Source organism: Grammomys surdaster, unplaced genomic scaffold, assembly GCF_004785775.1.
Source record: "Grammomys surdaster isolate TR1022 unplaced genomic scaffold, NIH_TR_1.0 126071, whole genome shotgun sequence".
NCBI lineage: Eukaryota > Metazoa > Chordata > Mammalia > Rodentia > Muridae > Grammomys > Grammomys surdaster.
The window spans coordinates 1,043,842-1,066,998 of NW_021620880.1; the positions used below are offsets into that span (position 1 = coordinate 1,043,842).

Consider the following 23,157-nt stretch of genomic DNA (forward strand, 5'->3'; position numbering starts at 1 on the left):
GAAGAAGAAGAAGAAGAAGAAGAAGAAGAAGAAGAAGAAGAAGAAGAAGAAGAAGAATAAGAATAATAATTATTAGGCATAAGTATGAATAAAATCTAAAGTATCATGGGATGGGACATGCCAGTGTCCAAAGATTTACATAATCCAAGCCTGTCAATCAATCAAAACAGGAAATCACTTGGCTCCAGCCCTTAGTACCCAAACTCCTCCCTCCTTTAGAAACCATAAAAGCAGCCCTAGGCAGTAATCAGGAGCCTTTGAGTATTCTCACTCATGTGGTCAGCTGTAAAGAGTGACTGTATTTCTTTCTGATCCATATAAGGAGTTTATTTATTTTTGGCAAAGAGATGTAAGAAATTTGTACATTGGACAAAGGAAAGCACAAAGAATGCCTGGTTGTATGTCTCTTTTTATTAAGCTCTAAAGGAAAGGACTCACATCAAACAAAGGAAATACTTGGCTTAGGGTCTTTGCAAGGCTCCTTGCAGGTACACATACATAGTCGCAGTGGCATACACAAGGTGTGCAGTTTTATGAGATCTGTTAGGAAAACCCTGCTGGGGTAAGTCGAGGAGCCGGGGGCTGAGTGTTCCCAGCAGTGGCACAGCAGAGCACCAGCAAGTGCTCAGACATAAAGATACACAAAAAGGTATTCAAACCATAGACTATCAGAAAATGTACTCTGTAAGAGCCAAGCGAGAACTATAGGAATCAATGAATCTTTTTCATACAGTCAAGTCAGTAAAACTATACTATGTTCTTGGGTATTGTGCTAAGCAATAAATAAAAAGGCATGATCTCAATTACCAAAGAACTAACTCTGCTTGTTATCAGAGGAAGCACAGGAATGAAGACAATCTAAGAACCTCTGGAATATTTTAATGTTTCAATTTTTTAAAGAAAGATCTTCCTCTTCCTTTTTTTTTTTTTTTTTTCCCAGAGAGGGCTTCTCTGCGTAGTCCTGGCTGTCCTGAAACTCCCTCTGTGGACCAGGCTGGCCTTGATCTCATACAGATCCACCCCTCTGACTTTGGAGTGCTGGGACTAAAAGTGTGCCTAGCACTAGGTTTTAACTCACAATTCATAGGAAATGGCACAGTACCAAATGAATGGTTGAGAAGCAGACAGACCTGGGGTCTGCATTTTATGACTAATTAATAATACTACCCCATTTAGCACCAAGGCTGGTTCCAATGAAACAGTTCACCATTCTAGAAGAAATCATAATAAACCTATAGTCATGTGGATTGCATTTGTTTAGATTTTGTGTTCTGGTTCAGGATTTTGTAATGAATTATAAGACTTCTATCATCAGTAGAGCTAACTAAAGGGCATGAAGATGAAAACGATAAAATGAATGTTAACTGATGACTTCTTAGAAAGTCATCAGTGTAAGTAAGACTCAGAGTTTAACTTCATCCTACAAGGATTTAACTCATTTAGTAAAGTATATAATTGAGGATATCCAGCCTAAAAGTAGATTTTAACAAGCTCTAACAACGCTCTTAAATCCCAGCTTCTACTTACAAGATTTAAAAACTGTTGCTATTATTAAATTAGGGAGAGAGTGTGCATCTGTCGAAGTGCATGTGTGATGTCAGAGGGCAGCTCTGTGAGGTCCTTTCTCTCCCTTCATTTACATGGGTTCCAGACAGTGAACTCAGGCACCAACCAGGTCTGCCCAACAAGTACTCACTGCGCATCGCTCACTGCCCTATTTGTATTTTTTACATCTCTACTACATAGTTTGATAAACTTGTCTAGGAGGAGGAAGAAGAAGAAGGTGGCTGCAGTAGCAGCTTTTACAGTTTACACTTGTAATTCCAGAACTCTGGAGGCTGAGACAGGATGTCAGTTCAAGGGCAGCCTTGGTTACATAACCAATTCTAGACTAGCCTGAGCTACATACTATAAGATCTTGCTTTTAAAAACACAACAAAGTAATTAAACAAAAAAGCTTTTTAAAAAAAGTCCTTAAGCCAGGTGTGATGTGTGATAGCCACATGCTTATAATCCCAGCATCCCAGGAAGCTGAAACAGGAGTGCCTAGAGAGTGTGAGGAAACTGTGAGCTACAGAATGAGACTGTTTCAAAACCCAAACACCCAAGGGAACAAACAAAACAAAAACCAAACAAACTCTTAGAACAAATGACACTGCTGTCTAAATTAAAATCATACAGATCCACTTCTCAGTATTTTTTGAAGGTGTATGTATGCACATATTTTATTTATTTGGTTAAAAATGCTAATCAGTTTTGTTCAATCCTAGAAGAATTCTTTTCACATTGTTGGAAACAAACAAACAAACAGAACATTAAAAGAATAACAACAACAAATCAATGCTGAATCATGAAATAAAGAAAACAGATGAGGCACCTCACACCTCAAACTTACTAATCAGGCTATCTTGGTCTTGGTAAGTATTTGCAACTAAGGAAAAGCATAAGTACCTGGAATAGTTTCCAGAAACTCAACTAGAAGCACTTATCTGCCTGTTACACTTCTCACTTCCTGATTTGTTAAGACAGCTCACCCTGACCATTTCAGGTAAAGATGAGAAGTGGAGAAAAAAGATAAACAAACAAACAAAAATCCTTCCTCTTTAAATGTGATAAAAGCTTTAGCAGCTGGTGATAACAATGTTTTACTTGCTTTTGCAGAAATGCTTGAGAGAAATCAAAGGCCTCAAATGCCAAACTTAAGTCAGGACTTAATGTTTTCACAAAACATAACCAAGATAAGATTATTAAATTATTCCTTTTTGCACCACACCATACATACTTCAAACAAAAACAGAACAGTAACAACAAAACATACTTATCCCAAATCAAAGCTGAAGTCTTCAACAAGAAAGAAGAAAATGAAAATTCTGGATTTCTTTCAAGAATTCAAAGTAGAACCTAATGCTCAACTATCCTACAGACCCAGGGACTGGTCCAAGGGACTTTGTAAATGCCGACGAGTGCTCTTCCCAACACTGACTGACGTACATATCCATACTTATCTCCCACCTCCCTTCCATTTTCTGAGACAGTTTCACCAAGTTTTCCAGGCTGTACTTCAATTTGCTCTGTAGCCTGGACAGACCTTATATTTTTCCATCCTCTTGCCTTGGCTTCCTAAGCAGGTAGGATGATAGACCTAGGCCACCAGGCCAGGAAAGATTTCTAGGATCAGTTTGGACTGCTTAGATGGTGGCTCACAACTATAAGCCTGACACTAGGAACCTCAAGACAGAAGGTTATGTCTTGAGGTTGGGAGTTATGTCTGGGCTACATAGCAAATTCCAGACCAGCTTGAGATACAGAATTTGGACTGTTTAAATAAATCAAAATAAGTAAACAAATAATTACAGCAAATATCTAATCAGGGGTTACTTGCTTATGAATCCCAAGACATTCAAATCAGTAAAATCTTTTCTCAAAACACACACACCCCACCCCAAAACCTTTTATTTTTTGAGAAAGGATCTCATTCATGTAGCCAAGGATGGAACGAATTCCTAATCCTCTTTGCCTTTATCTCCCAGGAGCTGAAATTATTATAGACAGGTATCACTAGGACTAGCCTTTTCCCCTAGCTTTTAAATTTCTGTTAAAATCAATCTAAAGATTAGAAGGAAAAGCAGGCAAAGTAGGTAAGAAGCTCAAAAATCAAGAAGCCCTTTCTTTTCCTTCTTTTTGAGTCAAGGTTTCTCTGTACGGCCCTGGCTGTCCTGGAATTCACTCTGTATATCAGGCTAGGCTCAGACTCACAGAAATCCACCTGCTTCTGCCACCAAAGTGCTGGAATTAAAGATGTGTACCAGTACCACAACTACTACCCAGCAACCCTTTCTTTCTACTCATAGATTTAGAAAAGTATGACTGTGCCTGTCAGCTCTGAGGAAGGAATCTAATGAAACTACAGGAATCTCAAGTTACTAGAGTCTCTCTGTGTAGACAAGGCCGGCCTCAAACTCAGACCTACCTGCTTTTACCTCCTGAGTGTTTACATTAAAGGCATTCACCACCATGCCTGACTCAAATCATAAGAATTTTTACTGTATCATTATACATTATCTACACCAATAAAGACAATGTAGTCAATTAAAAAAAACACAAAACAAAAACAAAACAAAAAAGCCTCTATTAAACCCAGAATTGTGGGAGGCAGAGGCAGGAGGACAAATTGGAGATCAGTCCAGTCTACAAGAGCAAGTTCCAGACCAGCTAGCTACATATCAAGAATTTGTCCCAAAAATATAAAACAAAAAAAGCTCTTTACTAAAATTGGAATAAAATTTATCAGCAATTCAGGGACAGATTTACTAGTTATGACTGGCTTGTTTTATCATTATTAAAACTGAGCAGTATAGTTAAGTGGATGGCATGCACCTATGACAGCAGTATTTGAGAAACAGGTTGGGGTTGGGGTCATTCTTGGCTGTATAGTGAGAGGTTTATATGAGCCACAAGACCCAGTCTCAAGAAAAGGAATAAAATTTCACTATTACTTAATGTTATGTGAACCAAAAGTATTTTCTTTAGAATAAAGCATTGTCATAGTTTTCTTTCCAGTGTTAGTTTTGATTTCCTAGGTCTTTAACATTTATAATGCTCAATGTCCAAATAAGAGAAACCAATACTAAAGTGTTATTTGGTAGCTTTTTAGTTTTTGTCCTGCTGATGCTGAAGTTCAAACACAGGATGCTGCACATGTTAAGTACTCTACCGACAAACTGCCATCTTGGACCCTGTTACGTAGTTTAGTGGTTTATAAAGGTGTTAAGCACCCTTTTCAGCCTTTAAAGACAGTGTCTCATTCATACACAGGTGTATGTTAATTATTCTTTTTGGAGAAGTGATCAAAAATAGTCTGTTTCCCCCCCAACAATCTCCAACTTTTTCCTATTATAAGAACCCAGGCAGATTTTATAGAACACTGGAGGGTACACACATTGTAACAGTCACTGCAGGAAACAAAAGATATATTCTTGTCCCATTAGTAGTTATCTAGTGAGACCATACTAACTTCTAGCAACTCTAGGATTCTGTGTTTACTGAAGAACCAGGCACTTTTTTTCCTTTTTGGACAAACTGTTTAGCAAATTCATGTTGTTGTCAGAAAAAGTTATCCTATCAGATTTGGAATACAGCCTTGTATTTAAAAACAATTTTAAAGGTCTAAGTACACAAACGACATTCTGACAAACCCAGCTATAAAGCACCACAGTAGGTCATCAAAAAAGGGTTGGATGTTTCATCTAAACTGTGTTAAATGTGAGGTTTATTTACTACATAACCTTTCTGGAGTTGAAAAATGTCTGCTAACTACTTTTCACTGTTTAACAGGAAGTTAAAAAAACTACTTTGAAAAAATTATAGTTAAGATTAAGACAGAAGGGACGGAGTCACCTTGGTGTTAAACGTGCTCACAAGAGAGCATAAGCATAAAGGTTCTGGTTAAATTCTTAAGCAAAGCCCCTGAGGTTTACTGATTTATTTTTATCCAATTAGTTTAGTCGTCGGGAGTTGAGAAAAGATGAGGGTGTGTAGTTAGGTGGACAGACAAGACCAGAGGACCTCTCCCTGACAAGGAGTCCTGACAGCAAAATCACTTCCTGAGGAAGGAGGAGCAAAAGGGAAGTTAAGGAGGCCACTCTGATCAGGAAGTGACTCGTTCTAAACTAACCCCAATCGTACCTATAAATGGGGGATGGGGTGAGCCCCAACAGCCAAAGGCGGTAAAATAACTGCTGCCTGACACGTCCGGACATCACCTTCACCTCCTTTCTTATAATTACAGAAAAGAGTCTACAGTTAAAAGTCAATCAGGCAAAGTGTCTCCTCTTTTGAAGGAAGGTTGTGCTTGGTCCGGAACGAAAAGAAGAGTTGAGGAATGGGGGACTGGGGCCACCGTGAGGCAAACGAAAGCTCCTTTAAGGAAGGAAGTGTCCCGGGTGCAGAGGGAATATGCCAGTACCGGGAAACAATCTTCTTTTTCTCGAGGACACCGCCAGGCTTCTCACTGCTGCAGGTTCGGACCCCTGGGCCTCGTCGGGGGAGGAAGTAAAAGAGAGAGGCGGACCCCTTACCTTCTCCTCATCCGACACCCGATCCTCGAAGTCGGCCATCTTGGCTGCTCTGGCCCAGCCCGGCGGGCCGGCGCGAGGCAGGCCGGGAAGGAAGCTGAGTGGTGGAATCTCCGAGGGGGCCGTCAGAAGGACCCGCCCGGAAGCTCCGGCCAAGAGGGCGCCATGTCAGTTCCGCGCGGGCGTGACAGCTTAGAGTGGGAGCACTCTAGGAAGTCGGCTTTCCCCTTAAGGCTTTGCAGTCTTAACATCTTTCTCACTGAGTTTCAGTCACTTTCCCATTCGTCCTGGAATGCTTGGTGGCGTGTCTCGACTGTCCGTGGCGCCTGGGCTCCCTCTGGTCACGTAGCAGTTGCTACACCTATAAGTTTTCCTGATCCCGTTGGTCTCGTAGGCCGCCGGGTCCAGTGCACTAAGAGCTGCTCGGCTCTAGGAGACATCAGTACTTTTCCGACCCCGGCACAGGGCGAAAGGTGACCCTCAACCACAAACGGAACCAAAACCACTTCCCTTCAGCGCCACATTGAGTCCGTTTCCTGCAGAATAAGTGCCACCATCGGATCTTTCCCCGCCCTTCTAGAGGACTAGTTAGCCTCTCAGTCGGCCACCGCGCTCCGCCACCTTCCAGATCTCCATCCAATTCCCCAGGACTCAGCCTAGACAGAGGCCAGCTTCAAGTCCGCCACTATCCCAGGATTCCCAACTCCGGGTTTCCGGCCCTTCTCCCCTCCCAAGTCCCGGCGCCTGCTGGAGCCGCAAGATGGCGGACGGAGACTACTTCGCGGAAGCCGCGCGGGCTGTGGGGTGTCCCCATGCACCTGTTCCTGGCTTGAGCCTAGGCCCGCCGCTGGGCTGGAAAGAGCGGCTGAAGGCCGGGCTGGCGAACTCTGGGTCCACACTGTGGTTCCTGGCGGGGCTGGGGCTGCTTTACGCTCTGAGGGTCCCGCTGAGGCTGTGTGACAACGTGACAGCGGGTGAGAGGCCCAAACCTCCTGGACAGTCGGGGACAAGCGCCCAAGATCAGAGATTCTCGGGGAGTCATGGAGGGCTTTGCAGAAGGAAATTGTTGCATGCTCCAGTGGGTTTATTTTTTTCTCTTGGGCCACAACAACCCGGCAGCTGATTGTTAAACCTGTGCTGCAGTTTACCGGCCCCTCCCTAGAGCTCTGAAGGTTCGCCCTCTCTGTTCTGTCTACGTTACCACGAGAAAAGCTACCTGACACGCTGCAAACTTAGGGTAGTAAGACAGAAGAGAGCATTACCAGATATGTACACACAATTTATATACATTCTTATCGTTTTCAGGGCCCCTTGAAAAATACCTTTGAGTCTCCAGCTGCCTAACTTAACCCACACCCAGAAAACCAAGATAAGCACATCTGTCAAACAAGTTAGAAAATGCTATGATTTTAGTGAACCATTACTTTTATTTTAAGATAGTTAAATTAAGAAATGTTTTTCGTAATATTTTTATCCTTCAGAATTTATCATGAGTAGTAAGATAGTACAGGAAAGGGAGAGGAGAGAGAAGCACAGATAACCGTGGGTTTAATATTTTCCTTCGGCAGCTGTACAATGTTTGTAATGTAGCCTGGGCTAGAGATTAAAAACTTGTAAGCAGTGTTGATCCATTCAGATTCTGCAAATACTATTCCCTAGCCATAGGTAGGATGAAAAGATGGGGTCCTGGACCTTTTGTGGTGTTATTGCAGTGTTTCTGCAGCCTCAAAAGAAGATGGAAATGCTTCTGTTAGATGGTGACTCTGTTAATTTTTCTGTCCTTTGAGAAAGGAGTGGTCTCCCTTTTCTGTCCTATGAGATGACATGAAAGACCATAGGATAATGTTCTAAAATGCTTTGGGTATTTTAGATAGGTACCACATATTGTCTAACTTGTCTGTAATAGGTCGATGAAGTGCTTAATGGTAATTTGTGTGCTCATTAAAATGCTTTTCATTGAGTTTGTCATTTATTTTTCTACTTGTTGTTGCTTTGAGGCCAGGATATAGCCAAGACTGATCCCTTGAGCCACTTCTTAAGTGGTGGATTTAGAGGCATATACCAGCTAGCCTGGTTTTAAAAATTGTTTTTATACACTATCTCTCTTTACAGTCCAGGATATCTTCGAGCTGGAGACCTTCCTGCCTCAGCCTCCAGAATGTTAGCATTGTAGGTTTGAAATATCAAGCCTGCTAACTCTGGATTATTGTCTATGTTTTAACTACACTTACCGTTCAGATGAAAGCAGTTGACTATTACAGATTTTTGTTTCTTTTGTTGGAATAATTGTCTTAGTTAGGGTTTTACTGCTGTGAACAGACACCATGACCAAGGCAAGTCTTATAAAGGACAACCTTTAATTGGGACTGGCTTACAGATTCAGAGGTTCAGTCCATCGTCAAGGTGGGAACAGAGCAACATCTAGGCAGGCATGATACAGGCAGCACTGAGTTCTACATCTTCATCTGAAGATGAACTCAAAATTGGGGCTGGGGATATAGCTCAGTTGATAGAGTATTTCCCTAGTATACAGGAAACCATGGGCTTCAACCCACACCACCCATAAACCAAAAATACTGATACATGCTTGTGACCCCAGTACTTGGGAGGTAGATACAGATATATCAGTTGTTCAAGGCCATCCTCAGTTACATAGTAAGTTTGAGACCAGCCTGGACTATATCAGACCATGTTGTGAAAGTATGTTCAGCTTTTTATCCTTATATATCTGCTAAAGTTCTAGTCTAACTTACAGCTTGTATTTTAGATTTTCAGAAAAGGAGGCTAAATTATCTCACTGTGACTTTTCTTTCTTTAACCCTAGATACTGATCCTAGGGCCTTGTACACTCTCATTTTGATTTACTTCTTATTTAATTAAACAACAGTGTAAAACCCCACTTAATACATGAGAAGATTCTTAAGATATGGAACAATGGAGACTTAAAGTCACTTTTGTTTTAATAACTTTTCAAATGAATTTCACTTTAGGTATTAATGTAGACAGTTACTGACTTAGGGCAGTCAGTGTAGAAGTTTTGAGCTTTGTAATGGTGGGAAAGCTGTCCGCATTCAATAGAACTTTTGAATTTTGATCTTTTTCCAAGCTGTCATGATCTCTATGATACTGGGCAGCAACAGTAAACTGCTGCTTCCCACTGCATTCATACAAAGTAGAGAGTAAGCAACCAGTGCTCTCCAGGGCATTATGCTCCTAAGTAATGGCAGCTGGAAGGGCAGAGATGTAGCCTACATTTTCTACTTGCAGTTTTTCAGTCTATAGGCTTATTTGAACATAACCTTATCAGAAACCAAGTTTTTTACTGCTTACCACCATTCATTGAAACATACTTGCATGGCTGCAGTGTACTTCAAATTTGTACTTTGTAAAAACTTTAATGTTTTCTCTTTTAACAGTGACAGGGTTTTTAAGTTCACTGACACCCAAGTTCTATGTGGCACTTACAGGGACATCTTCTTTGATATCTGGACTAATATTTGTAAGTAGTTTCTATTTTCTTCACCTCTATTTTGATACTCATTTAAAGATTGTTTATGTATTTGCAAATCTATAATTATTTGTTAGGAATTCCGTAATGTTGTTTTTGTTTTGTTTTGTTTTTTTTCGAGACAGGGTTTCTCTGTGTAGCCCTGGCTGTCCTGGAACTCACTCTGTAGACCAGGCTGGCCTTGAACTCAGAAATCCACCTGCCTCTGCCTCCCAAGTGCTGGGATTAAAGGCGTGCACCATCACTGCCCGGCCAAAATGTGTTTGATAGTTGGGAAAAGTTACCTAGAGAAACAAGTTTGAGATATACCATGTTTTCTTATCATCTTTTAGAGAGACTGGTAGTATTTATTACATGTTAGGTTTCTTTTTGAGATAGGGTCTCATTATGTAGTCTAAGCTGGCCTTGAACCAAGGTGGTTCTCCTGCCTCTACTTCTGAGTGATGGGATTACAGGAGTGAGTTACCATGCCTGACTTCATTTATTACGTATTAAAAACTTGTATACAGGATGGCTGATGGTCAGCAGGTGAAGGTACCAAGCCTGACCGATGACTTGAGTTTAGTCTCTTGGACATATATGTTGAAGAGAGAGAACCAGCTCCTGCAAGTCCTCTGTTGGCCACTCCTGAGTGCCTGCATGCTCATGAACACATAAGTGTAATGATAAAAAACAAAATACCCTGCATACTCTAATCAGGGGACGGCTGGTTGAGATGATTAGAAGTTTAATGATCAAAGAGCCTACATTAGTATTTCAAAATGAATGAGTGACCAGAGAGGTAGCTTAAGCAGTAAAATGCCTGCCATGTAAACATGAAGACCTAGATTCAGATCCCCGGCACTCACATAGAAGGTTAGGAATGCTTGCATGCCTGTTATTCCAGCTCTGGGAGCTGGAGACAAGAGTATCCCTGGGACTCAATGCCAGCTAAACCAGCCAAATGAATAAGCTCCAGGTTTAGTGAAAGACCTTATCTCAGAAAGTGAGATAGAAAGTGACTGAAGAGACCCGTGACCTACACACACACGTGCATTACACATGCACAAATATGTAAACATAAGCCTTCACACAGAAATTAATGAAATGGTCTATAACTACTGTTATCAAAATTTTCCATTTTTCAAATGGTTTCAAGAGAATCTGAATGTACAGAATTTATTACTTTATAAACGGGATCTCTTGTAAGCTAGTTGGCTTAAACTTATTCTGTAGTTCAGGCAGCCTTAACTGCCTGGTCCTTTTCCTTTTCCATTATGCAGTGCTGAGACTAGGAACTTAGGGCCTGTGTATACTAGGTAAGTACTTAACAACTAAACTATATCCCTACCCCCTGAATATACAGGTTTTATATTTAATCTTGCAATATTTTAATTTTGATACCATTGGGCGGACTATAAATTATGTCTGAAATTTAGCATTCACTTACTCTAAGCCCCAAATGTTTTAAAATGCAGAGTTTAGTTTGTATTTATGAGTAAGCCACAGAAATACAATGAAGTAAATATCCTGAATATCTGTTTATGGGACGATAACAGTATTCATTTCACAGAACTGTAGGGACTAAATGAGATAATACATGTAAGAGTTTGTAATGTGAAGGCTCAGGGAGCACTTACTGATTTTTGGCTGTCATTCTGAGAAGTCTCACAATAAGGGACATATTTGACTTTAACTCAATATTTGCTTCAATAAGATACTACTTTTCATTTCAAAAATATTTTTGAAATATGTTCTTCATTAACATCTCTAGGTTCTAATGTTTCCTATTGTATACTTTGGGAAAATTCTGCTACAGATAATAGTATTAAATATTTATCATGCCATTTTTTTCTGTTCTTTTTTCTCATCTGTAGGTGGTGCTATACAGCTTTAGTAGAAATTGGATTATTTGACTTTTTTGTTTTTTGGAATTTTTGTTTGTGAGGCTTTTTTGTTTTGTTTGTTCTGTTTTTTGTTTTGTTTTGTTTTGAGACAGAGTTTTTCTGTGTAGCTTTGGTTGTTCTGGAACTCACTCTGTAGACCAGGCTGGCCTTGAACTCACAAGAGTTCTGCCTGCCTCTGCCTCCCAAGTTCTAGGATTAAAGGCATGTACCACCACTGACAGCTATGATATTGGAGCTATGTTTTCTCTTTGTCTTTTGTCTTTTCAAGACAGTATTTCTCTGTGTAGCCCTAGCTATCCTGGAACTCACTCTGTAGACCAGGCTGGGCTTGAACTCAGAGATCTACCTGCCTTGGCTACCTGAGTGCTAGGGTTAAAGGCATGCACCACCACCACCACTACCTGGGTCTTTGACCTTTTTTTAATCTTTGAGATAAAGTTTCAAAATGCAAAGAATTTCGTTTGTATTTATGAGTAAGCCACAGAAATATAGTGAAGTAAATATCCTGATTTTCAAATAGTTCAACCTGGGGAAGAACTTGCCTCAACTATGTTAATAGCATTGCTGAATATTAGACCAGTGCTTTTTGGTTCAGAAAGCACTTTGTTAGTATTCTTATTAGTTAAATTTTCTAGGTAAGGAAACCGAGGCTCTGAGATGTTAGAGATTAATTGGCTTACCCAATACACACAGTTAATAAATAGGGGATCTGGTATGAAGCTTGGAGGCTTGATCCTAGTTTTAGTATTAATTGCTTTAGTTTTGAATTATGCTGCAGATAGAATCAAATGACAATGAGAGGTGGAAAGGTCCATTATAGATTAGATACTCTTCCTTCTTTATTGAGACTTCCCACTATGCAACTTGTGCTGGCCTGAATTTGTGATCCTCCTGCCTCTGTGTGCTGAGTTGAGACTAGAGGCAGGTGGTATCACATCTGACTCACTCTTAGTATTCTTTAATGCCTTTTAGCAAGTGTAGAGTGTTGCCTACACTTGTGTAAACTTGATGACAAATCTGTTAGAAGAGTATTTCACTTTTACATGGCATCTATGTTTAGGGGATCTTGGGTTTGGGTTTTTTCTTCTGCTCACTCTCTCGCCCACCCAAGAGCAGATTGTGCATGTGAAGTGCTGAACTGAATAGGAACATCTCTTTCATTTCTATTTACAAATTGCATTTTAATTGAAAAAATGTTTCTCTTTATTATAGATATTTGAATGGTGGTACTTCCATAAGCACGGCACATCTTTTATTGAACAAGTGTCTATGAGCCATTTGCGCCCACTGATGGGAGGAACGGAGAGTAGCATTTCAGAGCCGGGCTCTCCTACCAACAGCAGAGAAAGTGAAGCGCTCAGGCACCACCATCTATCAGGTGATTCTTTTTTTTTTTTTTCTGGTATTTTCAGAGCAGTATAATTCAGAGGATAAGAAAATCAGTCTCAAAACAATAAAGTAAGTAGTTTGTGTGTTTATGCCCCTTTCACAGGTAATGATATTAGGAGATACAGGCTTAGGGAGGTGATCAGCTCATAAAGGTAGAACCCTCATGGATAGAATTAATGTCCTAAGGAAAGAGATTCAGAGAGCTATTTACTCTTGTCACTTTATGAGGAAATAAAAAGAAAATGCCATTTACAAACTAGGTACTAAATCTGTCAGTACCTTGAACATGTATTTTCCAGCCTCCAAAACAATAAAAAATACATCTTTGTTGTTCTTGTCACTGTAGTCCAAATAGAATAAAACACAGAGACAACCTTTTGTCCTGTAAATATAGGTAGCCTACAGCTGGTATAGTATGCAATTATCACCAAAGTCCCTTCTATTTTGTAGCCTGTCATCCCTAGACTCAATTGTTTGTTTATTTATTGAGAGTTTCACTATGTAGCCTGACTGGCCTGGCACTCTCCCTATATTCTAAGCTGGTCTCAAACTCAGAGAGATCCTTCTGTCTCTGCCTCCAAAGTGTTGAGATAAGAGGGGATGCACCCCAGTGCCCAGCCAGATGCAGTTTTTAACATGTGGTCCAAGGTGCTTATTCTGGTTTTAGCCATCATATTTACCTTTTATTCACTAGGAAAAAGAAAAGCCCTCACTTCTCCAAACTCACCCTACACTGTTCATAAGTATCTAGCGTGCACAAGGCCCTGGTTCAATTCCCAGTACAACCAAACAAAACATGTCTAATACATGTAATACTAGCATGTGGGAGATTGAAGCAGAAGGATAAGGAGTTGAAAATCATCCTTAGGCAAGTTTGAAGGAGCTCTGGTCTACATACAGGATGATAAAGGTTAAGTGACATGAAGGTGAACCTTTGATCTAGTAGAATTGTTACAAGAAAGGGGGTGGGAGTTTATTCTCTCTCATTACCACAAGAAGACAGGAAAAAGGCTACTATCTCTAAGCCTGTCTAGAGGCCAAAGAGTTTTGAGATCCATGCCAGATACACAGACAGTTCAAGTGCTATGGTCACAGGTGTGAGCCACCATGACAGGGTCTCCTCAGTTTTTGTTTTGTAGTCTTGCTTCTCACCCTACTCTGTGCTAGCCTGAGCATGCTGTGCAGTTCATTTTATATGTGTATGTATACAAGCATGCTCAAACAACCTACAAGTTAATACCTTATTCTTTTATAATTATTTATATTGTTTTATGGGTATGAGTGTTGTGCCTGGTACCTAAGGAGATCAGAAGAAGGGACTAGATCTCCTGGAAATGAAGCTGTGAATGACTCAGTCACCACGTGGTTGTTGGAAAACATACCAGGGTTCTCTGTAAGAGTAACACATGACAAATCTTCCCTCTAGATCCCCACACCTTATTTTTTGAGTTAGGGTCTCATGATGTTCCCGGAGCTCACCATTTTGGCCAGAATGGCTGGCTCTCAACCCCAGGATCTGCCTGTCTTTACCTCCCTAGCATAGAATTACAGAAGTGTGTTGCCTTATCTGGTTTTTACGTAGATGAGGAATCCAGTTGGATCCTCATGCAAACAGTTCACTCACTGAGCCATCTCTCTAGGCCCAATGTATAGCTTATGCTTCCTTAGCTTGGAATGTTCTGTATCTGGAAACTTACTCTGTTAGTTGTTGCTGTTTGTTTGTTTTTTATGTACACTAATGTTTTACCTGCCTGTATGTCTGCTTAGTGGTGTTGAATCCCTGAAACTGGAGTTACAGACAGGTGTAAGCTGCCATGTGGTTGCTGGGAATTGAACCCAACTCCTGGAAGAGCATCCAGTGCTCTTAACCAGTGAGCATCTTTGCAGTCCCAACTCTTGTTAGGTTTTTTTTGTTTTGTTTTTTGTTTTTTGAGACAGGGTTTCTCTGTGTAGCCCTGGCTGTCTTGGAACTCACTCTGTAGACCAGGCTGGCCTCAAACTCAGAAATCCACCTGCCTCTGCCTCCCAAGTGCTGGGATGAGGCGTGTGCCACCCCGCCCGGCCTCTTGTTAGGTTTTTAATCTTAGTTCAAGTGTCACTTCCTCTGTAAAGTCTTCTGTGATAGACCATTTGTGTGTGTGTGTGTGTGTGTGTGTGTGTGTGTGTGTGTAATAAAACAACTCTAATGTAGTACATGTCAGATAGTTCGGTTGTTGTTTACATGACTAATTCTCATGCTATACAAGTAAATTCCAAAAGCTGTGGTAGGATCTAGGAATATAGGAGTGGATGAAGTTTTAGTAGATCCTGTCTTAGAGAGGAAACTGAAAACTGAGTAATGAACAAAATTTCACGGAGACAGAAACACAGTAACTATATTTAATTCTGATTTGATTCTGAGAGCAAGGGTGACTTGTACCTTTTTCATATTTATGATGTCTGTACTGGCACTGTATATAGATAACAGGATGAACAGTAAGTGTTGGTTAGAAGGTTTACCTGCATTTGATTGAACTAATCTTTTCTTTTGTTTTTCAGAATGCAAGGTCTGGAGAAACCCTTTAAACCTCTTTAGAGGAGCAGAATATAGAAGGTAAGACATTTGCTTTCAGTACAAATATGGTGTGGGATTTAGGTTAAAGTACTGCGGGTCTTGTCTTACAGCCTCTTCTAATTGGAGATACTGACTGTATTAAAGTGAATGATTAGCTTAAGTAGGTATCACCTTGACTGTGTTTACTTTTTTTAATATAAAAGGAAATAATATCTCTTTAAAGTGTATTCTTTGACATTTTCAACCTTGTATATAATGCATGCATCATGCTCATCCTCCATCTCCTCTTCCCCTCACTCATCCTCCATCTCCTCTTCCCCTCACTCGTCCTCCATCTCCTCTTCCCCTCACTCATCCTCCATCTCCTCTTCCACTTTTTCTTCCCCCAAGTCTCAGTTCGACTTCCATGTGTTTTTCTTCTGTGACCCTCTGGTTGTAACGACTGGAGCAGAAGTCATCATGTCTCTCCTGTAGCTCTTGACAGCCATTATCTCCCTTGAGCAGCACAGGCCTGTGAGCTCTTCTCTCGTCTATGAATAAATGTTTATCGATTCAGTATTATATAGGCCCTACGCAGGCAACTGTAATTGTTGTGAGTTCCTGAGTGTCATAGCCTTGTCATACTCTTAAGACAGCATTTCATAGTCCTTCTCCCTATCATTCAGATCTTACAGGTTTTTTTCTGCCCCTGTCCTTGATAGAGGTACTAGGACCTTTTTTTTTTTTTTTTTTTTTTAAATTCTGTTTCTGTTGTTATTTTAAGACAGGGACTTATTAGGCAGCCCTGGCTGTCTTGGAACTCACATACAAACCAAGCTGGTCTTGGGTTATGGAGATCCATCTACCTTTGCCAGATCAAGAGTGTGTTTGCTTACCATGTCCATTTTTGCTTCTTTGTTTTGTTTTCTTGTTTTGAGATATACCTCTGGCTAGCCTGTAACTCAATATGTAGACCAGGCTAGCCTCAAACTCACAGAAATATGCCTGCCTTCCTAGTGTTAGGATTAAAGTTGAGCACCATTTTGCCCAGTCTTTGTTAGTCTTTTAAAACAGGGGTCTCTGTTAGCCTTGTTATATAGTATCTATTTCATATGAGAAATTTCTTTCTATTTGAAACATTGATGCTTAGTATCTAGTTTTCAGAGCATTTTACTGAATAATTTATTGGTTATTTTAGTTTTGAGTCAGGTTTTATTCTGTAATTCAGGGTATCTTGAAATTTGTTATGTAGTGCAAGCTGGCCTCCAACTCACAGGCAGGACCCACTATGCCAGGCTGAACAATTTATTCTTTGCTATTTATTTTTTTAAATGTTTTATTATTAAACCATACAGTAGTACTTTTTAATTCCTTACTAAAATAATAAGCTTTAAAAATACCTTGAAATAGGACTAGCAGTCACTTATTGTTAGAATTTAAGTGTCTGTTATAACAATTGAAACATCTTTTGTTTTCTGCAGATACACTTGGGTGACTGGTAAAGAGCCGCTTACTTACTATGACATGAACTTGTCTGCCCAGGATCACCAGACCTTTTTCACCTGTGAAACAGACTTTTTACGTCCTTCAGACACAGGTATGTATTCATGCTACAGACAATGATTGTGAAAATTATTTCAAGTGTTCTCTAGAGCTATTATTATAATATACAGATACTTGGCTTGGAGTTATTTACATTATAGATAAGAAATTCAGATTAAAGTAAATTATGATTATAAACTAAATTAATGAACTATTTTATAAGAATTTCAAATGTTTTTGCCATTTTATTACTTAAAACTATTTCAGAGCCTGATGGTGGTGGTGGTGGTGGTGGTGGTAGTGGTGGTGGTACATGCCTTTAATCTCAAGATTCTGGAGGCAGAGGCAGGCAGATCTCTGTGAGTTCAAGGCCAGCCTGGTTTATAGAGCTAGTTTTAGACAGCCAAGGCTACACAGAGAAACCCTGTCTTGAAAAAAAAAGAAATTCAGATGAAATATAGCAGAGAATAGTATCCATTGCTTTGGTCTGGGAAATAATTACCTGACAACAAAGTAGGAACTGGGGAGATAGCCCAGGGGTAAAGTGCTTAGTGTGCAAGTCTGACAACATGAGTTCTGGTCTCTAGGACCTGTGTAAATCTGGATACAGCACTGCACAGACCTATAATCCCTACATTCCTATGGGGAGATGAGAGACAGAGACAGGAGAATCCACAGAAGCTCAAGAGCCAGCTAGAACAACTAGACCCTATAATAAACAATGTGGAAGGTGAGAACCAGCATCCAGGATTGTCCTCTGACCTCAACACTTACACTCATACATATATTCATGTGCATGAGCACACATACACACACACATACACACACACACACACACACACACACACACACATGGAAAAGGGGAGGGAGAGGAATGATATGTAGAAGAAGTAGGGTATATTTTGTTTTAGTCAAATGTGAAGATTCCTATAAAGTGGTAGTTTATAGGATGTCCATTTTTAGGTCTCTCTAAGCGGTTCCCTACAGAACAGATTATTATATGAGCTGTGGATAATGTTTAGTGGTAGGGGGCTTTTCTAACATTTTTAAGGCTCTGGCTCTGAGAGTCAGTGGCAGAAGGAGTGTATAACCTAAAAGACAGGCTGTTTTTTCCAACTGTCCTCTACTTTGAATACCTTTGCTCTATCTTTGTGATAAATTTCTAGTCAAATTCTTTAAGACACTTCTCTGAAAGCTCTTATATAATATATGTTATATATCTTTTGATATAATTATGGATGGATGGATGGATGGATGGCAGTCATTGGCATCACCACACTTAAGTAATTGTATTAATAACAATCAACACATGGACAGCATGTATACTAATTTGTTTTTCTCAATCACACTGATAAAAGAACTATTATCTGCTCCCTTTTAAAAAGAAGGAACCAAGCTGGATATGGTGGTTTATGCTTCTAATCCTAGCACTCTGGAGGCTTAAGCAGGAGGATTACCTCAAGTTCAAGACCAGCCTGGGCTACAGCCTGAGCTACAATGTGAGACTGTTTCAAATCCAGATGAATGAATGAATGAATGAATGAATGAATGAATGAATGAATGGGAAGTTAGGCAAAGGAACGTTGAGTAACATGTTATTCACAACTAGTAAATAATAAAGCTGGACTTCAATTGGCTTTGGCTCTTAACTCCTGCACTCACTGCCTTGCTTCAACTGGTTGCACTGAGAGAAATCAACAGTGAGGGTTTGAAGAAAGCTAGTTCTTTGCATTGAAGTGAACTCATTGTGTCACATTGTTACTGAATGAAATATGCTAAGGATTAGTGGCAGCAAGAAAAACAAGGATCTTTGACAAAGTTTATAAGCTGATTTAATTGCAAACAGGTGAGAAAATTGCTTTATGTATGAATGCTTGCTACTTGTGGTCACAGCAAAAGTATGTTTGTTAAGGAATACTGCAGTAGAGTGTGAGCATTGTCAATTATGTTAGGAGCTGAGATTCTGTGCAAATCAAACTTCATCTGCTCACAGACTGAATTGCAAACATCCCAAAACTCCTCAGATAACTCCTGATGATGGCTCTTTAAAACATTTCTGTTTGAATAGTTCCACAGAGAAATTTCAAAATCTATGCTTTTTCACACATTTTAAGCTTTATATCATAACGCTAAATAATTGCAAAGAATATCATTTTTGGCATATTAGAAAATATATACATTTAACAAATAAATCAGTATTCCCTATATTTGAATGTATACCATGAAAAATATATGTGTGTGCATGCCAGGATAGATGCTTGCATCCCAAGCACATACTTTTATCACTGAGCTGTACCAAAGAATTTGAAAACAGCCATTTTTTATTGAAACAAACACTTTTAAGATAGTAAACCATACACAAGTCTTTTTTTTTTGTTTTTGTGAGTGAGTTTTGTTACATAATAACAAATGGCTCACATTTGAGAACTGTGCTTGAAATTGTAAGTATATGCCAGTGTAATCTTAAAGGATTATCTTATATATTATAATAATTATAACATATATATGTGCATATATATATACATATATATACATATATATATGTATATATATAAACTGAAAAATGGAGAATGAGGTTAGATTTCTCTGTCAGTATGATTTGATTGATTAGATTAACAATGAAGATACTCCATTAGGTCTTTAAAGAGCATATTGCAAAGAGAGAAAAAAAAGAGCTTAGCATATATATGTGTGTGTGTGCAAATATATATATGTAACTATATATATAATTTTAATAATTATTTTATGCTTGAAAATCTTTTACTACTCTTGTAATTTTTCCACAATAATCATTTTATATAAATTTTTAAATTTTAATTATATTTGGCCATAAGATTCTGAACGTTATAATGTATTTTTTCTTTTGGGGTAGGGGAGTTTGAGACAGGTCTCACTGTGTGGCTCTGGTTGTCCTGGAACTCATTATATAGAACAGACTGTCCTTGAATCACAGGGATTTATTTTCTGCCTCCCAAGTGCTAGGATTAAAGGGTTTCACCACATCTCACTATATGATGTATTTTAATTATATTCTTGTCAAGTCTTTAACAGCTATATGCTTAACTCTCTTTTTTTCTCTCCTTGGAATATGCCCTTTAAAGACCTAATGGGTGTCTTCACTGTCAATCTAGTCAGCGAATCATACTGACAGAAATCTAACCCCATTCTCCATTTCTCAGTTCAGATGGACATATCAACAGCTCCATCATAACTATTTCTCTTATATATATGAGATTTTGCTTCTTTTGTTTTTGTTTTGTGAGGTAGGGTCTCTTCTTTAGCCCAAATTGTCCTCAGCTAGGTTTCTTGGACTGTGAAACCTAGCTCTGGATTAAGATTCTGAGAATAAAAGGTGAATTTATGAGCTTTGCTTAATGCTTGTCCCTCCCCGGACTGAGGTGGCACTGCTTTCATTATTCCTGGCCAACACACTCTTTGACTTCCTGACAAGACCTTCCCTTAGAAAGAACACGTTTTTTAAATGACTGGGGAGAGATGCTAATAAGACTAACAGAAATGGTTATCACTCCTTAATTCAAAGCATCTAGGAGCCAAATTTTTTGTTTGTATTTATTTATTTAGTATTCATTTTTGAAGACTTTGATGTAGCTCAGGCTGGTGGCTGAGCTACATACTGTACATGCTGATGATGACTGAGTTTTTAATCTTTCTGGCTTTATCTGAGTGCTAGGATTACATGCAGGTTGTGTGATGTTGGGATTGAGTACAGGTCTTTGTGCTAAGCAGCCATTCTGCCAAGGAAGCTGCATCCACAGTGCGGAAAAGTATTCTTCCTTGCCTCAAAGTTCCTCCACTGAAAGAAAGAAGTAAAAGGCAGGAATCCTTATTTTCAGGTTCCTTGATTTAGGATAACTGACCTTAGCCAGGCTTGATGGTTCATGCCTGTAAGCCTAATATTTGGAAGGCTGAGCAGGAGAATTTTAACTTTATCTCAAAAATGAACAAGCAAGTTAAGTACCCTCCATCTCCCGAACGGACTACTCCCGACACCTACAGGTTTTGAGCCATTCATACACATTGCATCTAGGAAGATTTAGAGTGACCAAGAGACAAGCCTTTCTTTTGTAAGCTAAGTGAGCACACCTCTCAGGAGAGGGGTTTAGTGATTATGGTTAGGTAGGAAAGGATAAATGGAATGGTCAGGGGAGCATTTTTCATATTTTATCAGGTATAGGAAAGAGTCAGGTGAATTTTAATTAACTGAGGGGTTTGACATGGATTTTCTTAGGACCACAGTTGTCATTTTGGTCCTTGCAGTTTTATGTACTTGCAGGGCTGTGCGTATGTAATCTAGTTAAATTCTGAACTCAGGTAGACTTTGTTGAGTGAGAATTAGGAATGAATTCAGTTTCTTTTTCATCCTTTTGGACACTCACATAAAGGAAAGATTTTCTTCAGGATAGTGGTTGTAGCACAAAAGGCAATCATGCACATAAGCGCGATGTGGCAGATCTCTCTGTTGCCGTAGTAGTTATTATATTAGTAGATTCTGCTCTCCTCTAGTTGATCGGTTGGTTTATGTCCGAGAATAAGCAAAAATACTCTCCAGGGCTGGTCAGCAGTGTGCTTTGGTGGATATGAGGTAGGAGGATGGCCGAGTACTAGGCAACACTGGAGACCCTGTCTCAAAAAGCACAAGAGACCACTAAGCAAACAAAAACCCAAGCGATTTCTCATTAACGTCCATATTTATACTGTGATGAAAGTTGGGAAATCTGGGAGTGGACCTTTGTGTCCGTGGCTGTGATTGTGGAGAGGCCGCTCTGTTCCACATGCACTGCGCCTGCTCTAAGCCAGTATGGAGAGGCGCTCCACGCGCACTGCGCATGCTCTAAGCACTTTGTTCCTCCTGGGACTTTGTGTCTCAAAAATTAGAATATTGCAAATATTAATTGAAAAATAGGTAAGTCTGAGTGAATTTGTTTTTTTGTGTATGATTTAATTATTTTAAGCATATCATGAGCTCTTAGCAGTATTGAATAATAAATTTGTATTTTTATTTAAATTATTCTTAAGCCTTTTTCAAAAATTTTTAATTGTTTTATTTTTTTAACTTGTATTTCCCCCTTTTACTTTAGACTTAGGGATTCCTTGGTTGTGAAGATCAATCTTGAAAGGCAGAAAGGATAGAGGATTTGAAAACGTAAGAATAAGAAAAAAATTGCTTAAAGATGGATTCCATAAACTCATTAGAAATAAAAAGTTACCAATGATATTGTTTTCATATGTTAAATTATCAAAGATTGATAGTTCAGACTGAGTGTCCCCTGTCTGAAATGCTAGAGAACAGGAGTGGGTTTTTTTAGATTTTCTTTAGTTTTTGAGATATTTGTATGTGCATAATGATATATCTTGAGAATGGGACTCACATCTAAAGTTTAGAATTCTTCTTTCATATATACATTTTACACATAGGTGGAAAGTCATATGTAGATAGATAGATAGATAGATAGATAGAGGGGGGGAGGTAGGGGCTTATATAGTCCAGGCTAGCCTTTAACTCCTTAACTAGCCAACACTGGTCTTGAGCTCTTGATCCTTCTGCCTCTGTCTCCCAAGTTCTGGGATCACAGGTCTGCGTCACCATACCTCTCTTATTGTACATGCATTTTGACTGCAACCTATCTCACGAAGTCAGGTGTTGATTTTTCCACTTTGGTTTCATGTTTTGTAGTTTGGAGTTTTGTATAGAGATGCTCAACCTGGCTCAAAGGGTAAGAGATTGGGGAAATGGTCACTTTTCTATGCTGGCTCAAAGTAGAAATTAATAATTTTATTGAGCAGTTTTTGAAAGTATATATCCAAAATCTTTTAAAGGCTGTATCTATTTCAAATAAACTGTCCTGCAAAGCAATATTTGGTAAACTATACAAAGCTGAAGATTATGTTTGTTTTCTGTTTTTTGTTGTTGGTGTTTTGTATTGCAGTTCTGAGGACTGAGCCTAAACCTCACACATGCTAGGCAAAACTTTTTACCATTGAACTTTATTTCCAGCCATTTTTGCTTGTTTAAGTCAGAATCTTGCTGTGTAGCACTGGCTGGCCTAGTACTTGCTATATAACCCTGGCTGGCCTCAAATTCATTGTGATCTTCCTGCCTCAGCCTCCTGAATGTTAGAGTAAGAGTTTTCACTACCACACCTGGCTGGAAGATAGTTATTACAGTGTTTTTTGTTTTTGTTTTTGTTTTTTTTTGTAGTTGAT

General features: G+C 39.3%; 2 protein-coding genes across 3 annotated transcripts in view; one reads left to right on the top strand and one right to left on the bottom strand.

Moving 5' to 3' along the window:
• Nucleotides 1–6,304, bottom strand: part of Capza1 (capping actin protein of muscle Z-line subunit alpha 1) — a 49,171-nt gene extending 42,867 nt beyond the window's left edge. Inside the window, exon 1 of the mRNA XM_028755618.1 lies at nt 6,078–6,304. Coding sequence (XP_028611451.1) covers nt 6,078–6,116 — 39 coding nt within the window. The 5' untranslated portion in view covers nt 6,117–6,304. The remainder of the gene's footprint in view (nt 1–6,077) is intronic.
• St7l (suppression of tumorigenicity 7 like) overlaps nt 6,247–23,157 on the top strand; it is a 65,033-nt gene continuing 48,122 nt past the window's right edge. Inside the window, exons 1-5 of one of the 2 annotated variants that reach the window (XM_028755616.1) lie at nt 6,247–7,048; nt 9,491–9,573; nt 12,681–12,846; nt 15,396–15,450; nt 16,872–16,987. In XM_028755616.1, coding sequence (XP_028611449.1) covers nt 6,835–7,048; nt 9,491–9,573; nt 12,681–12,846; nt 15,396–15,450; nt 16,872–16,987 — 634 coding nt within the window. In that variant the 5' untranslated portion in view covers nt 6,247–6,834. The remainder of the gene's footprint in view (nt 7,049–9,490; nt 9,574–12,680; nt 12,847–15,395; nt 15,451–16,871; nt 16,988–23,157) is intronic. The other variant, XM_028755617.1, reaches the window with a different exon arrangement.